General features: G+C 34.6%; 1 protein-coding gene across 2 annotated transcripts in view; it reads right to left on the bottom strand.

Moving 5' to 3' along the window:
- The window catches only part of CCDC141 (coiled-coil domain containing 141), a 97,784-nt gene that overhangs the window by 32,756 nt on the left and 45,966 nt on the right, over positions 1–19,062 (bottom strand). For both annotated transcript variants that reach the window (XM_055812439.1, XM_027786239.2), the window contains exons 8-16: positions 14,990–15,162; positions 9,767–9,908; positions 7,825–7,944; positions 5,723–5,914; positions 4,474–4,650; positions 2,817–2,996; positions 1,937–2,062; positions 1,156–1,344; positions 662–841 (exon numbers count right to left, since the gene is read on the bottom strand). In XM_055812439.1, the coding sequence (XP_055668414.1) occupies positions 662–841; positions 1,156–1,344; positions 1,937–2,062; positions 2,817–2,996; positions 4,474–4,650; positions 5,723–5,914; positions 7,825–7,944; positions 9,767–9,908; positions 14,990–15,162 (1,479 nt within the window). The remainder of the gene's footprint in view (positions 1–661; positions 842–1,155; positions 1,345–1,936; positions 2,063–2,816; positions 2,997–4,473; positions 4,651–5,722; positions 5,915–7,824; positions 7,945–9,766; positions 9,909–14,989; positions 15,163–19,062) is intronic.

The raw sequence follows: 19,062 nt of genomic DNA, 5'->3' as shown, positions 1-19,062 counted from the left end.
AAATGATACCCATCTTCCTATGCAAATTAGCGTTAAATCCACTAATAAGGTAACACTGTTACTATATTTCCTTTTTGTTCTTTTGTTATTATTTCTTTATAGGAGAATAAATATGCAAAGCAACCACTACAAAGTAGCAGGAGTCATATATAGATGTGACATTCAAGAAATCACCAACAGGGCCTTGAACTATATTATACTACAGTGAGAACAAAAAGTCATGTGCTTCCCGCCCCCCCCCACCCCAAGAGATGACACTAAGATTAATTTCCTCCCTATTTTAAATCTATTTCAATGTTTTCCAGAGTAAAATCTGTTCACAGACCATTAAAAAATTAAAACAAAATTTCAAAGAGATTCATTTTTCTTTTCTCCTGGCAAAAGCAATTTTTGATGTAACTACTGAAGATTAAGTTTCATCATTCCTGTATGTTTCATTTAATTTAACGGCTAAACTTGAAATCTAAAAATGATCAACTGTTGTACATTTTATGCTTTGCTTCCTTTTAAAACTATCTTAAAGGTCTGCATTTATTTTTCTCAAAGTATTAATATTTTGTACATATAGTAATAATTTGTACATCTACAAGTCAGCCAGATAGCTCCAATAATCTTCTTTCTATTTGTCCTTCATTTCACAAATCATTCCAATTCTACTCACAGGTTGTTGCACTGCAGACAAAATATCCACTCCGTGGGTAATAAGCAGTTTATATAGTTGTCTGATACGTGCATGTTTCTCCTGGGCATTCACAAGGTAGGCTTTAGCATGATGCACATTTTCAGGGTCCTCACATATTTCAGGAATATCCAGTTCTCCTGATTTTGATAAACATTCCAGCTGGAATATATTAACATTAAAATCACTGTGTTTAAAATAATGTGAAAGGAATCTTACAATTCCTTCCTTACTCATAATGTGTTACCCTAAACTTTGTTGATGTGGGTTTAAGTAATTACATTTGGGTTCAGATCTGAATTTTACATTTTCCAGAATTCATGTGGTTTTAGATCCAAAACTTTATTTTTATCACCAGGCAAGTTAATGAAGTTAATGTTGGGGGGAGGGGGGGGGGGGGATATGACAGACAACAGGCACCAAAATAAAGAATTTTACTGCAATGGGAAGCATGTATATTTTAAGATTATACTCACTTCCTTTTTAATGTGATGGAATTTGACTGTCTTGTTGAAAATCTCATCATATTCTGTCATTGTGTTCTTTACCGCTTGATGGAAATCAATAAGCTCACTTATTCTCTCAGAATTCTCTTTCACAGGAAATCCTTTCTGTCTTGGCAATTCTAATAATTTTATCAGGTACTCAAGCTCAGCATTGAGTTGCTAGCAAAAAGCAGAAGTTACTCAAATTACACAAGTATATCTGCAAGTTTTCCCTATACATTCGATGAAATAACAACCTAACAATGGTATATTGCTTTGGGGTAAAAATCAATGCCATGCTCTTCAAAATACTCTCCAAAAACTTTACTTTTTGCTAGGCATGAATCTCAACTATCACTCGGAAACAGTCTTGGATCAAAACAAGTCAAACTGGCTTGTAGGGAAATAGACTGAATTGCTAAAACTCAGAGATCATATTCAGAGGAGTTAGGAAGCTCAGTATGACATACCTCAGGCTCTGACCAGCTCTAACTCAAAAGCATGAAGCCGATACTGTCCTTGTACTTCTACCACCCCAATGCTTGCATGTCACTTCAATATGCAGCTAACACTGCACAAGACATTCTCTGGACACTGAACGCAGAATGTCTTCTCCCTTACCTTACATACACACACAAAGCCTTCCTCCTGGAAAAGTAATGTAAAACATAAAACACTGCGACCCCAGACTCTGGGGAGAGTGTGTGAATCTTTATTGTAACAAAAAAAATATTTTTGATCCACCATGCACTTCATTAGCTTGGCTTCTCACCTGATACTGTGGTTTCATTTCATTAAGCCTTTTTTGTAGTTCCAAAACAGTAAAAAGGTCACTTCCAAGGTCAACTGTTGCTGCAAGCTGGAGTGCCTCTTGAAGAATCTCTAATCCATGGGTAGTCTAAAAGATAATCAAATAATTCAGTGTTTCTATGTGTGGTAAATAAAAAATATTTAAACTCAAATCTAAATCTGTAACAAGAACCTTCCCCAAACCAGATACCCAAATGCTGTCAAGTAAAACTTCCCTGTCTCAAACCCTTTGACTAACAACAGTGATAGGAAAATCTTTTAAGGCAGTGTGCAAAAATGATTCAGACACTGAGATCAGAGGACCCATACAGACAGTGTATTTTCTGTGATAACAGACATCATGGTTTAGTGGTAACTTGCACTGGACAAACAGTAGCTACAAATCTCTGGTTCTGCTACTAACCTAGCTAGTGTTGCTTTTAAGGAACACTGTATATTGTCCCTGTGCCAAGGAGGTTTCAATCCTCTTTATGAACATGGCTGGACCTGAGTTTAGCAACAATTAGCATACAGTTTAATTCAGTAACTACTAAGTCACAACAAAATGGTGCTTTTTTTAAACAAACAAAAAAACTAAAGCAATGCTGGCATAGTATATGGACCTGATTAAATCTTAAAATTTGAAGCAAGGACTTGGACTTGTATGTGTTTGAATGAGGGCAAAGAAAGATCAAGAACACTTCATGTCTTTTATTGACTATCTGAATGGCAGAATAGACTATGGAGAATCTTACTGATCATCTCTCTTAAATGATACCTATAATAGTTGATGAGAGACTCACAGACAAACTAATAACAATCTAGAAATGTTTGCACAGTTGTTTTTTTCCTATTTTACTTACAATTTTTAGCTGTTCTTTAAATATCCGACACTGTTGCTTGATGGGTTTTACTTGAGTAATTTTAAAATTCCAGATTGCCCAAAGATTGGTCAGCTCTTTCTTTTCTTTACTCAGATCAGCAATGATATCTTCTGTTACTTGTACAGATTTTTCTATTTTTAATATTAAACTCTCATTTACCTGGCAAATAAACAGACACTTTTTTCCACATGTTTTTATAAAATACAATCAAAACCTCAAAATGTCAAAGTCTCAACAAAACTTAATAAACCCCAACTATCCTAATGTAATTTTGCTGAAAATTTCTGGTACTCTTATCTGTCTTTAAATACTTTTCTCTAGAAATGGGCACAGATCAACAGAATTTGTTCACTGAGGACATGGTTAACATTAAAGTTTAAAACCTACAACAGGTCGGTAATGATGAATTATTGCCATCTGATAGCTGTTTAACACTCATACAAAATAAACTAATTTCTGGATAGACAGAAGTACCCAAAATGGCCTTTTGGGTAATAGCAACTAGAAAGTGAAGCCAATGAAGAAAAGACCACTCTTTTGTGCTGATAAGCAAAGCAGCACCAAAGCACAGGAGGGATAAAGTGTTTAGCACTTGAACATTTGATATTTTTTCCTCTTTTAAATATAAGCCCTAGGTAATGCTGTTTCTGCTTTTCCCACTTCAGAACTTTTCTTTTACGAAAGGCTGTGTTTATAAATTGCTTGTATGATCCATACCTTCCAGATATTTAAAAGCTACAACCTAAGAATATCATGGGAAGAGAGCAGCAGAAAACATGTCGGGCAACACACTTCCAGGTCTTTAGAGAGATAATACCTGAAGATATGTTGAGACTTTAAGTGACTACAGTGCAACCTTATATTCACACATATGCATTGATTATCTTATCTGTGCCTGGCTGCATCCAGCTGTGACAGTACCCACCTTAGTCCACACTAATTGCCTGAGCATTTCCCTCCTTAGGCAGATTTTTCCAGCTCATCTTGCATTCTGCTGTATGTTATCAACACCAACTCCTTCTCACCCTAATATAACTGCTCCCTAGTGTGTCCTATAAAAACAGAAGGAATAGCTGGGCATCCATGCTGCCAACATTAACTGGGATCACTTTAGAAGGAGTGGCTTAGGGAATGACTGCACATCTCAAATTATTATCTCTTGAAGGGGTGCTGGAAAATTAGATAGAGATGCCTAGGCAGTGCAGCTTAACCCAAGACAAGATGTAAGACACCTGGAAAGATTATCTGTAAGGAAGCAGCTTTAGCACCCATTTCTTTAAAACTCCATACACTCAATTAGTAAAGACTGCCTCTTGGTGAAGTAAAATAAAATTAATACTGTACTCGCATATATGCTGCTTTCCAACATGAACAAAACAGGTATGTGCATGTATGATATTTGTATAAATATACTGGATTATTTACAAAAAGCTCTGACATTGTTAATCACGTAACTTTTTGTATTACTTATAATGCCATTAGCACTCAAATTAGCACTTCTGTGTTTTAAAACTATAGAGCAGCATTAGTCCCTTTAACACCAAGTACTGGAGAAATCACAATCCATCCATCACAGAAGTAGGATTAGACCTCAGCACAGGCAAACATCAAATACTGAATACGGTTTAATACTCACCATATTTACTAAATTAAGAAAATTGCAACCCATATTTTGGGTGGAAAAAACCTTCTTTATAGCCTTTTGCCACTGAGTATTAGCTGACTCCATTGTGATTTTATTTTCAACTTCCCTGTTTGTTTGTAGTGGTTCTGACTTATAGAATTCCTTCAGATTTTGAATATCATCATTCACCTACAGAAAGACATAACATAAGCATCAAAAAGCAAATAAAAAATTGAACCACTATAATGAGAAGGTATACAGATATAAAATTAAATAGCAGTCTCTGAAGTTTTTCTAGGTTTTAAGAACTATCATCCTCCCTAAAATGTATATAAATACTAAACAATAAAAAAAGTTTTAAATAACCTGTCAGCCAGCAGATGGCAAGCAGACAGGTGGCAGCAATTTGTTCTATTTCTGTCACATGTCATTACACGGACATTATATACCAGTATATCAATGCAATGATTTTCACATGATTTCAGTGATCTGTTTAATATGAAGTAACTGAAGTTTGCAATAATCAGAAGTATACACAATCCAAATTTTTGGCAGTTTGTCTTCAAATAAATAAATCCTATGGCTAATTTTACTTGATAGGTTCCATTCCATCCTCAATTTCCTTCTAAATATAACAGAACAGTGTTGCAGAATCTTAAAGCAAGCATTACATCAAAATGAAAATTAACTGCCCTGGGCATCATTAGCACAGCTATCAAAATTATGTTGGTATTGAAGTGATTATGATTTCAGCTACAGCTAGTTTATATTTAATTTTTAAACCCCTTCAGAAGTATTAGTACTTCAGTGGAAGCAGTGCAGGACAGCAATAAATACCTGTATCAACATTATAATATGACATATCTATATCAACATATTATATGAAATACTTTAAAATTTACATGAAGCATAATCATTAAAGAGTCAGAGTACATAAATGTAAACATTTTCATTATGTATATAATAAGAATGCACATGTGCACAGGAGAAAAAATAAAAATTCAATTATAATACTTCCCGCAATGGTGATTCAAATCAGTAGAAAACCTGTATATAGGCTAATCACTTTGATGCAAGTTCAATGATCAGGTCTTCTTGCCCTGATGGAACAGACCTCCTTTAAAGTAGAAAGGAGCTTACAAAGACTTGCAGTGCTTCCATGGCACAGCATCTGCAAGATTTGTCTTAGTTAGCTAAAAGCACGTTTATCACTTGGTAAGATTTTCACAGTCTAGTCAGAGAATAAGTAAGTAATCTGTACCTCCACAGCTGACTTTAAAAAGGCCACATAAGTTTCTAGAACTTCTAGTTTTGAACTAATATTTTCTTCAATTTTTTTCAGTTCTTCATTCAGAAAGTTAGTTCTGCTAGAAAAAGCTGCTGCCTGCTCAGGTTCAAACTCTTCCATATCTTTGATGATTCTTTCAGCTGCTTCCAGTTCACGTGAAGTTTCCTTTGAGAGTACAAGCATAGAACAATATGTATAATGACTGAAAAGGGCTTGTGAATACTGGTATTACACTGTTAATTTTCACTAGTATTTCTTTCTTAGGTGTAATTATACTACTTTGTTGAAGAGCAGCTCATACTGCATATTATATGTTGAAAGTAGCCATTTCTTTCCTGGAACTATGGATGTAGTTATTAAAATAGCTATTCTGAATGGAAAAAAAAAGGTAGGAATCTCAGTATTTGGATTAAGTAAACCACAGTGAAAGAATGAAAACAATAGAAGTGTTCCATATGGCAACATTGATAGCCAGAACTGATACAATTCCTTCTGAACTGATTCCCGTGAGTTTAAATCCCTCTTAACTGCTTGTCTGATACTCAATTCTCATATAACTCAATTTTCATAGAACATCCATCATGAATTCTCATGTCCACTCCAGAGTGAGAGTCCAGACACACTGGGTTCTCAAAAGGCTACTGCTGTAATTGTTTTAAGGCCTGTCCTTGTACTACTTTGCCTTATGAATTTTAGTACCATTCATGCTTTCATTTTTGAATCAGTAATTGCTTCCTAGCTCCAGACTAGTCCCTACCCATCAAGCTAGACTGTCCTGCACTCCAACCTAAACCAGTGTTCTTGCATGCAGCATACTTGCAGATATCGAACAGAGATTAAATAGTGTGTCATATCTGTTACAGCATCAACTGCTCAGACCCAGAAGAAAGCCACAGTACACTGACTGCACAAGAGCTGAGTTACTGACATTTTCCATGATGCAGCTGGGATTCTGGTTCTCAGATTCAGTCTTGTTCATAGCTTCACATAACTATGTCTATATGCTTATCTACTCTCATATATTTAACTCAATACCACTTAGCATATCTACCTCTGTCATTCAGCCAAAAGCACAAACTCCAGCATATCACAATCTACAGAAAGAACAGGTAGGAGAGGCAACTATTTTCAGGGCAGACTGTACACTGCAACAAAGATAACATCCTGGAACGTGAAAATTTGGCAGAAAAGACACTAAAAAGTATTATATAATCTTGTGGAACAAAAAGGGGCTCTTGCTCATTCGCTGAACTTTTGATATTCTTACTCTGTGCTCTCTGGAATTTCTTTAAAGTGAATTTTATTTCCACAGACACTGTTCAGATCCAGCTCACAGGTTCCATAAACTGTTGCCTGAAAAAAACCAGACCTCCATAGAAATAATGGAGTTTCAACAACTCCTAAAACATAGAATACTCCTAAAATACATACTGCCATGTTATTCAGCTTAGACATGAAAAATGCGCCTGTGCCAAGGCCATGAAGGGGATTCAGCTGGTTTTAAGCCACTTTCAGATACTGCAGTACTGCTATGGGAGTTGGAAAGGCCCTGGATGTGACTTAAAAATAGTCTCATCTGTGTCACAGAGCTGAGTGCTGCAGTGGTTTCATACCAAAACTCCCGACATGAGCAAGGGCAACTTAACAGCCCTTTCAAAGTTTCTCCACTTGGGAAATACTTTTTTCTTTTTTCCTGGTTCACCCCTTTTAGTCGGCATAATAAACCACAAGAAGAGTTTTCTGTGCCTGTCTGTCTAGACAATTTTTAAACTTGATACCTCAGGTAGGAGTAGCAATCCATATTTGAAGAGCCTTCCTATCAAGAGCTGATACTGGGCTCTTGAGGTAGCTAACAAGTAACACAATGAGATGGAGACAGTGGGGATAACCAATGATATAAGGACTGACTTTTAATGTTATTGTGGTTTTGTTCATTAACTAGTTTTAAACTACAGACCTATTTTCTTTCCACGAATCCACAAGGAACTCTTAGCCTCTCACCTTATTTCAAATTACATACAACATGCATTTGTTTCTAAAAGTACTTAATATTATTAAAGCTCCTTTTTTTTTACCTTTGTTTGTTTAGCCAGTTCAAGGTGTTTGTTCAAAACTCTTTCCGACTCAGACAAATATGAACCAATTTCCATACCAACTGCAAGCATCGGGGTGATTTTTTTAATCGACTGCGATACCTTTATTTGAAAGCATTATTTATATAATTAATTTATACAAGTAGACAATATTAAAACAGTAAAAAACATCACTTTCTATAGAATAAAGTGAAGTAACACTTGTCTGTTGGTGTTTAGATTATGTACTTTGTATAATCAGAGAAATTCAGGAATGAAAAAATAAAGGAAGAAAATTCTACTATTTCTCCTAAGAAAATTCTAACAGGTCTAGTCAGAATTTGAGAAAAAAATGCCTCCTGCTTGCTCTCATTTTCTTTATAGTGCTTTCCCTTATCCTAAGTATCCCAGGCTTGTAATTTCAGTAAGGCACAATTGCTTTATAATCTAGGTATTATAACCTTGGCAGAAGTATTTTTATTATGCTCCGTGTTTTTTTACAGGAAGTATATTTAAAGCTTCTCTACCAAGACACCTTATCTTTATGTAGACTCATGTACACAACTCCATTCCATTGTCATGGTAAGATGTTATATATGCATGATAACAAAACAGATTATGAAGTTCAGAGGCAGATGATACCAAACATAGTATGTGTAGTTATTATTAGACACGTGAATTCACATGTGCCATATATTTTAAGAAGAGACTGCTGGCTGAGGATCAAACTTTATTAAATGAAGCTCAGGGGCAGATGAATTTAGCACCAGATTTGGGATACTTTACATTGAGCAGAAAGTCGGAATGAAAAATGTCTTGGTAGGGATGTGACAATAATCACTGTTCACTACAATGAAAGATCACCTACTATGACTGAAATCTTCAAAATGTTCTCTAATGCAAGACTGGCAACAAAGTCATTACAACAAACTGCAGAATGAAACGTCAATATTGGAGTCTTCATTCTGAGTAAAAATGACCTTCATAACTGAAGTTTTAGCTTAAGATTCACAATATGCTGGTGATGACATTTCTATAAAACCAGCAGCAGCTATCAACAAATCTTTTATTTTCAGCTATATTCAACAGTATTTTCACTGTGTTCTAATACCATGAGGCCTCTTCTACATAAACTGTAAGCAAAGGGACCAATTTATGGCAAATTGACTTTCCATTTCATTCAGAATAGTTCATTATAAACATGCAAATATTATAAAATATTAGATTGCAGAATTACTTATTCAGTCATTAAATCTGATTTACTTTTTTCAGTCTATGCTCTGGGATCTCCTTCATATGAATCTTGTTAAAAAACTATATTTCAGATTTGAATTTACACAGGGAACCTTATTTAGGAGTCATATGTCTATTCGATCTCTGACAAGTCGTTAAAAAGTCTGTAGTACTACAGAACATTCAACAGCTTAAAGTCTGTGATGTTCTTGATGTAACAGTATCTTAACAAATAAAGGGAATTTCTATAGTGACCAGAATTTACTCTCACTCTTACGGAAAATTTGCTGTTGTTCACAGTCACCATGCTTATTAACTCTCAAGTTTTGCCACACCTCTATTTTTATCTTCAGCCAAATGAAACAGAAGACATAGAAACAGTGTAGGAAACCTACATGCAGGTCACAGTCCTGATTACTCAGTTCTTTTCCAAAAGAACAAATTATAACAACTCATTATCTAAGCAAATCCATGCTTTACTTAAGATCACTGTTACAATGTTCTCACAGAAACAGCTACATTTTACAGAACAGTTTTAGGTTCATTTGTGCTGGAAAAAGCATTCAGCATTCTAACTACAACTGTACTCTCTAACAAACCAGTATGTTATTTGTAATTATTTTGAGTCAACTTTAATATTCACATAGCTATATTAAAGAAATGCAACGCACTGCTCATGAATGCATTAAGAAGACAATGTGTTATACTGTACCTTATTTAGATGACCTTCAAGTGAGGCAATCCACTGTTGTTTCTTCAAGGTAAGTTCTTTATAATCTGGACCCTGCCTGATTAGTTGATCTACTTTTTTTTTAACATATTCCATCGTTTTCTGAATTCCTGTCACCCAAGAACTAAAATGGAAAAGTAGAAATGTTATTTCTCACTTTTGCTCAACAATCAGGATGATAATGATTTTTTAAAATCCACCACCTGTACTGTTGATTTGTGACAAGTAATTTATTAATTTTAAACTGTGACCCTTAAAAAAAATAAAATAAAATTAATACAAACAAATTTGGTAATAAGTAGAACACAGGAATGACATTTCCAAACAAATCATTTTTCACCAATGCATAAATTCACATGCCAGATACCCTGATTCACTGAGAAATACCTCATTTCACAAATAATTCTACCTTTATTTACATATCTAAAGGCTGAAACTACTAATTGAAGAGCATATCACATTTCTTTAAAGGTGTTGTTATAATAGGAGAAAAGACAACATCAATTTACAAAACAATGGCTTGTCTTTATCTTAAAACTTAGTATCAGGGATGCAATTCACAATCTGAATACCTGACAGTCTTCTTCAAATTGTAAAGAGGTTACCATATACAATTAAGATCTGAATTTTAGATACAGAAAAAAGAAACACACATATCAACTGATTTACTACTGAAATTTATTCACTGTAAGACAATCATGCTCAAAATAAATTTTCCATTACTTCAGTTTCATCAGAAACTTATATTGATACAGGTACTTATTCAAGGTCTCCTCTTTTGTCCTTAAAATTAAAGGAAATTTCCTCCTTACTTCACATTAGGCTCAGAGAGTGAATCCTGCAACCTCAAAGAAAAACTTAATTCTACACTATTAACACCAATTATGGTATTAATAGACCATTCTGTTTGAATCTGGTCCAAGAATTGGCCACAAAGTGAAACCAAATTTCTAAGTCCCTTTTAGGGAGTAGGTGGTTTCAAGTTTTTGTAAATTGGTCTTTCAAAACTTATTAGTTTGTGCTTTATCCTTACAATCTGAAAATGTCACTCCTCTATTTCAGTACTCCTTCAAAAAAGGTATGTCTAAAAACTTCTGTAGCAACACTCCTTTAAACAAAAAACAACAGAACAAGATTTATAGTTTTTGAAAATGATAATTTAGATCTGAATAATACCTTTGAAAATATCATTAGTTTGTTATGAGATAACAATAAATTTTTAACTCCAGTAAAATAATGACAGTTCTTACACACAGGCAAGCTAATTGGCTGGCAAAGTAACAAAGGCTGGACAAAACTTACTGATTGTATGATTATTTTTTTTAATTAATACATGTAAGTTTTTGCTCCTCCTGTTTTTCTAGCTGGTTTTAATTTAAAATTATTGGAGTTTAAAAATCATACTTACCGATATTTTCATGTTGAAACACTATAGGATTACAAGAATGAACTGCCTTCTGTCACTTTTCTATATTCTGTTCCAATGTGAGCATTTTCATTTATTTGTACTACCATTTAGTATAAGGCTTCAACATACCTCAAGATTTGAAAGTAGGACAGAATTAACATCTTATTTCTCCATTTTTCCTGTGAATTGGATTTCCAATTATGCCACTGAAGTCTTTGTTACTAGCCTTAAACGTAGTCTTCCCTCAACATGAGGGTATCAGACTTGAAAATCATAAAATACTAAAGTAGTCTTATCATATGCATACAAACTGTCTGGCTTATTTTTGGGTACTCTAAAAACAAAGAGAGCAAAAAAAATGTAGATATAGATATCTGTTTACATTTTAATTCTCTTAGTGTTCAAGTTACTCTGTCTTTTCTCAGTCCATTTAAACCAATACTACACATGGTAGCCGCTTTGATATTGCATTAAAAATGCTTTTTCCACTATCCTTATTCAGAAGATACAGTGTGTTTCAGGGCATCATTTCATCAAAACAGACTAAGTGTCACTCAACCTGAACAAGGACAGATGATTCCTTTTCTTTATTAGAAAATACGTGGTCTGGAAAACCAGAGAATCTGGCTCCTTTTTTAGAACTATTAAAGTCATGCAAGTAGAACAGCATGCAATACCTTCTCTATCATAAATGACAAAGGAATTCTAAAATTACTGTTCTCCGACTACTCCTTTGGTGAGCTAGCAGCTAATTTCAAATTCCACACAAATTTCTACTTGCTCCCAGCTAGTTCAAGAATCCTACCAAATCACAAACACTTAACAGCTATGTATCTCATTGCCATATTATACTTTCTCTGTATTATAGCAAAGCAGCTTTTTGAAAAGATACCTAAAATTTTTGAGATCCACAACCTTTAAGACCTTCAAATGGTGACTGCCCATGTCCCTCAGGATCTTCAGTCCAGTTAGATAAAGGAAATGGGAAGTCTGTGAGGACAGTCAAGACTACCAGTGAATTGTACAATAAGGGGACCAATATAGTAATCAGGATTTAGTCTTTACAGGAGTTCTGTTTTCTGTCTAAATCCTCCTTTGACTCTCAGCTGTTCATACAAATTTTGTTGTCCCATGTGGGTTAATCACTGGGCTAAATACTGGCCAGCATGTAAGGATAGCGCAGGGTGGCTTATATACAACAGAGAGGCCTTTCTCTTTCCTCTTTCGAAATATGAACATTTCTGAGAGAGACCAATGTTCTGGAATATAACACTTAACCACATCTTCTGACAGAACTCTCAGTGTCACCATTACTGGGATTATGAGCTGGCTGGGAACTTTCTGGGTACCTCCTGAAGCCAGGGGTTTGGCAAAAACACTTAAGACTTCTCTTGGTGTACAAAAAAGTTCAATGTCAGTCAGGATCATCCTTCTGGCATTGAAGACTAGCCCTGTGCTGAGTTGCATCTGGAAGAGACTAGCCAGCAGGTTATCTGACCCTGTTAAGGGCTTGTGAAACTACATCTGGAGGCCAGTTTGCATTCCCACAGCACAAGACAGACAGACAAGTTGAAGTGAACTCAGCAGAGGCCACCAAGATGGTTGGAGACTAGAGCACATGATGTACAAGGAGGTGTTGACAAAAGGTAAGAGGTGATCTAATTGCTCTTTCATTATCTATGAGGAAGTAGAGTTATACAAAAGACAGAATCAGTCTTTTCAGAGGCGTACAGAAAAAGGGCAAAGTGCAATACTCACACGTTTCAGCAACAGAAATTTTGGCTAGATAGAAGAAAAACATGTTTCATAAGAACAGTGCTTAAGCACTAGAACAGGTTTCCTGGAGAAATTATGGAATCTCCATCCTTGGAGATAATACAAATTTGGCCCTCAGCAACCTAAATTAACTGACAGGTTTTGAGCAAGGGATTACGCCAAATGACCTCTAGATTTCCCTGCCAGTTTAAATTACTCTGTGACTGTAATCCTCAAGCCCATGCCCAGGGTTATAAAGCATTCCACCTGCACAGAAGTACTAGCATTACTCATTGCAATGCAGGGCAGCATGGCAGAGGGCAGCAGGGAAAAACTGAAAAGCCATAATATTCTGGTTTTGCTGTCTTGAAAGGGACTTATTTTTATGATGCAAGTGGACTCTTAAAGTATTTGAGAGCCTGGCTTTTTACACCGTTCTTTAGAAACAGCAAAACACATTTCTAGTGAGACTTTCTATCGATATTTTTTGAAGTTTCATCTTCCTTCTCTAAACCACTGGTTCGTCAGCTGTAATGCTTTGACGTTTTTTGAATTATAATCTCTTCTAGGCAGAAATCTTACCTTCTTTTTTATTTATAAGTACCTTGAGCAGCGCTTCGGCACACAGGATATCTGCTTGTGGCATTACCTGCTTCTATTGAATTTTACCAGAAAAGACTGATTGGGCTATTTTGACAAATTCATTCCATTCTTCTTGATGTGTACCCATGGTATCTTACTATCCCACAGCTGATTTGGGCTGTTTAAACATTTTTAAAGAAACTCTTAATAAGGAAAAAAGAAAATTAATTACTTGTCATTTTAGGGATTCATTCTGTCAAGGTCTTTAGTGTTTCCGACATTAGTCAGTGCCGTGCAGACAACTTGAAATACATCTGCTTCTGTTGACATAATGCCTAGCAGAACATCAAGATCTAGAGAACAGCAGCATGCATTCTGGAATTATAGCTGGTTTAGGAATCAAAATAAAAGTTTCACTGAGGAAAATCTCTTTCCTTTCCATTTAATTAAAATATCAGGAGATGCTGAAGCAGTTAACAATAGCTGTAAAGCCAGCTGCCTGTGTTCCCAAAACAACTTTCTGGTTTAATTTTCTATTTTATCCCTTTGCTAGTAGGGTCAAGCCAATTACATCTGGGATGACAGGTGAAGGCACATCAGATAAAATTTTTTTGTAAGGTCATGAGATTACATTAAAATCTTAACTAGACTTTCATTTGCTGTGTTGAAGTAAAGCTATTTAAGGTTCAGGAATAATTAAGGACATAAGTATGTAATGGGAAAGTAGAGCTAAGCTGACCACTAGCCAGCTACCAGCCATGGTCCTCTGCTCTGTCTTTGAAGTAGAACTCAGTAATATAAACAGTCTTCATTCTTATTGCACCAGACCTGAAAAGTAGGAGATATCAAGCCACTAGGACTGATTCTAAACTAAATCATGCTTTCTATCAGTGTGAAAATCATACCTCTGGAGTACACCATTACTGTTATTAACAAAAGCTTTGGAAGAAAAAAAAGTTGCTTCATTCATGAATTTAAACTACTAATAAGTGGAAAAACTTCCATATTTTCTGCACTTGGCATAACACCTGTATTTTTGTCTTGCATCACATCACATTATAATCGCTATAATGCTGACTTTCAAAAAGGTCTAAAAGGATTACAGGGGGCAGCAGGGAGTGTTCATAGCCACTGATAACTTCATTTTCATTTACATACATTTACTTTTCCAAAATGTTTAACTAAACCATTGGTTCTGAACATTGCCCTAACATATGTATTCCATTGTTTGACACCACTCTGACAAGTAGCATGTAGTATTCCTAAAGATATTTGTTAAAGAGATTGGTTTGCATAAATAGCAACACTTAAGTATGGCAGAAACTTTGAGTTTCAGGTCATTTAAATGCACTTAGTTAACTACAGCAGTTCTAAATGCTGTCTGATTTTAACTAGTAGAGTTATAAAGCAACAGGTAGATATGGAGAAATGCAGTAGATACAGAAAAATGGAGGGAATACCTGTGAGAATCTGCTTTATTAACTAAAGTTTGTCCCTTTTGCAAGGTAGTGGCTGTGCAACCTTTAATTGCTTCCTGTAATTCCTCATACTTCATTGTCAAGACAGGCAAACGTAAGCCTTCTGAATTAAAGATTTTAAGGTAAGACTCAATACCTTCAAGATCATCAAGTACCTGAGGGGAAAAAAAACCAAACAACTGTTTTCAGTATTTCTATTTAAAATGTGCATGTATATTCTTTTGCATAGATGAACAATAGACATTTAATATTTAACAGTTCTTCAGAAATTAAAAGCAAATTTTAATTTGGGGCCTGGTACTGACTTTGCAGGTCACAGAAGACCACAGGTGTAATTAAAAGAAGTTAATATAAGTATGGGCATGCAAAATTATGATTACTCTTTGAATTTAAAACTATTCAATTTTTTCAGCAATTGTCAGGCTAATTTGACATACTGAAGCAGAACCAAAATAACAAGAGTAATACAGCACATCAGCACTCAAAGTTTTATTGAAGCACCCTCTTTTAAAGAGTTTTACCAAAATAATTCTTTTATCTAATGTTTCTATATATTATATAGATCTATATTTCCAACAAGTAAATTATATTTTATTATTTTATTTAATAAGTAAATTAATTTTTATTAAAAAGGTAGGTTTTAATTTTACACATATGCAGCTTTGGTTTTGTTATACCTATTCTCAGTTTGCCTTTACTGTAAACACAAGTTTCTCATTCAAATGACAGAAAAAAGTGACAGAAGTACTCTAAAAATACTTTTAGATAGAGTAAGAACAACATTGCAATATTCCATTATTAAGGTCAGTTAATACTAATATCAGTAAAATAGAAACATGCCCAAACATAATGTGCATAATTGGCATCATAGCAGTAGCACCTTATTCTTTTCACATATTTTTTTGTTGCTCTCAACACCAGAAAAACATGAAATCTAAATAAGGCAAATTGGTAGACTATCTAATAACATTGATTTCTCATTGAATGCATGCATTTATGAAACAAATTAAAAATATAAAGCCTATAACATGGATTACTCTCTATACATATTTTTAAAAGGAAATCAACTGTTTGTACAACACCAATCAAACTTGTGTTCTGACTCTGCACATCTCTATATATACTCTAAGCTTTAGTTCAGTGAATAACTTTTCAGACTTACAATCTGAAAATAAATTGCTCTTGAAGCCTCAATTCATCACTGAAGAATTTTGAGAGACAACAAAACCAGAAATACCCTAAAATACTATCTTTAATTATGTCAAGTTTAAAATTATTACATCAGAAGAGCACAAGAACATGGAGATAGACTACATTTAACTTTAAATAATTTTGCAAGGTTTTACATTCATAAAAAGTTGAAAAGTGAATATTCAATTAGATTGTCAGGGTACAATATGCTCCAGCTTGCTATAGTGTATTACAAATGAACCAAGAACTCAGCAGGTGAGAATGAACTATATTGCTGACTCAAAAGAGTAAGGAGAAATGCCTGAACTCTCTCCAACACTGAAATCTACACAAAAGAAATTAGGCAAAACAAAGAAAAGAAGATGAGTAAAAGTAATTCAATTTCTATACAAAATGTATTATAAAAGCACAGGCATACTGTTTTGTTGTCTCTGCCAGGTTATTATTCCTTGCAGAATAAAGGATTCAGCATTTTTTACAAATGCTCCATTGGAGAAGGAGTGTAAATGAGGGTACAGAGAAAGGATTTTTCCTAAAACATGAAATCCTTTTAGTCATCACTTAGTGTAAAAAAGGCCATAAACTTCAGATCAAAACAGGAATTACAATTATTTTTGGAAACTCATAGATCCATGGACTTATGTGAATCTCAAAACATTTTTTTTCTGTAAATAGAGGCCATTCACATGAATGCAGGAACTAAGTGAAGTGTATTTGTGTAATAGCTTCCGTATAACAAATTCTATTCTTCAGGACCATACTTAAGAATATTTAATTAAAGAGCCATAGGAAATTTGTAAGTGTTCAAGAATGATTATGCACTTACAAGCGTTTCAGGAGTTAACCACTCAACCAGACCTATCACAATAAGTATTACTAGTTAGCATATTTAACTAGGTAAGTAGCATATGTAAGAACATGTTTTGAGTCTTGCTAAAAAGCAACTGGGAAATTTAAAATTAATAAAGCAAAAAGGTATATGTTAGACTTATCAAACAACAACATGAGCAGAATGGCCACTCAACAAGAGTCTATTTAGAAGAGAACCAGCATGGGGGGGAATAATAAAAGAAAATATCAGGTTTTCTATGCAGCTTCTCTTCCTAAATATGTCTGACTGCTTTGCACATTCATCAATCTGCACCTTTAAGGATGACAGACAACTTTCTTGGGTTGCACCGCCTGCATTCTCAGTGCTGTTGCTATTTGGATCAATTAAGGCTGCTAGCATGAGCAAAGATTTAGATTTCTCATGTTCAATTTCAGTTACAAGTAGGAAGCCTGGTTACAGCAAGATATTATCTGTATTGACTTTTTCCATAGCTGCTGCTGCAGTCACTGGTAGTTAATATACCCTTCCTATTATGCTCAGCATAGCAGTACCAGGCACTAAATTCAGACTTTCAAGAGCTCAACCAAATCAACATTAAACAATCCATGTAAAGCCACCTTTCTACTTCTATCTCAGACTCTTTTCAAGAATTAGCATATGTGTGTATCTCCGGTTATTGAGGGTTTTTTTAATAGCATAAGTATATTATGGCATAGACAACAGAATATGAGGAGGAAAGATCACATCTATATTCAACTGTGGTACCAGAGCACAAATTAAATTATATGTTTATAGAAATTGTATCACTTGATCTATCAGCTGATAATGCAAATCACTTTGCAACTTATATTCACAAGTTAAAGATGCAGGGGAGTTATAATTACTGATCTAAATGCTTAACACTAATGACAATTCCTTTTCATTTCAGCATGGAAGATTAGTAGGGAAAAACAATAGTGATGCTAGAAAACCTTACAAGCTGTAATTAAAATGAACACCAACATGCTGAAGATAGCACAGGCATAATTCTTATGAGCAGAAATAACCTCTTTCCTGAGTCATTTTGGGTATTTCCCGCTATTAAAAACCACTTTGTAATAAATCCAAATTTCATTCAAAAAGGGTATTAATTTTTCTCTCTAAATTTAATGCTAGTGGTTGCCTTGACTGTTCTTCATGATTGGGATCCATTTTAAGTAATTTTTTAAAAAGCAACAAAAAGCATGCAATGCACTTTTCCGAGTCTGTTTGGTTTTGTGGTTGTGTACATGCAGAATGTGAATGGTGAATTTTGTTATGTTTTTGGGTTTTTTTTTTTCCCACTTCAATTCTTTGATTTTGCTTCAGTTGTATTTTAGTTCAGTCTGTCTTCCTCATCCACGTATAATTTTGAGATCTTTTCAAGGAAATAAAGGATGTAATCCCTCCATACATACCCTGCTTTTCTATTGTCATCTGACTCTGTATAGTTATCTTGCTTTCAAAGTCCTGTGCCTGTTCAATATTTTCTGTGTAGTTCCTTATGCTTTATTAATTAGCAAGATCAACAGAAAGTAAAGGATTTTTCAGCAAGACTTCTACAGAGCAACATGGACCTCTATTTATTTATTTTTGCCAATACTGATTGTTAGCACCACAAAATCACTAACAATATACACAAACCTGAAAACTCCATTAGCAAGAAAAAGAGTCTAGAAGGTTAAGCAAAGTAAGTTTCACTGGATCATGCAAAGATGTGTACTCCAAGCCCCACAGATCCATGCAAAGAATGCCCCACCTCTAAGTCCCTCCTGTATATTTACTTTAAAGCTAGTTCTATCTATACTATCTTGAATGATTTTTAATTTTGCAATGGCACATTGGAGGAACAAAGATCTCAGCATCTAAAATAGTTAGAAGAAAGTATGTATGTCCTGGAGTTCAAAAGCAAAAGGTGGATTTTGAAGTAACTTACGCGCCAAAGTACAAGATACTCCACAGCTAACTAAAAATGTGAGCCTGCAAATATACTGAACTCAGTAAATTTATTTAT

This window comes from Falco peregrinus, chromosome 8, assembly GCF_023634155.1.
Source record: "Falco peregrinus isolate bFalPer1 chromosome 8, bFalPer1.pri, whole genome shotgun sequence".
In the NCBI taxonomy this organism is placed as follows: domain Eukaryota; kingdom Metazoa; phylum Chordata; class Aves; order Falconiformes; family Falconidae; genus Falco; species Falco peregrinus.
This window is presented reverse-complemented; position numbering and strand designations above follow the sequence as displayed.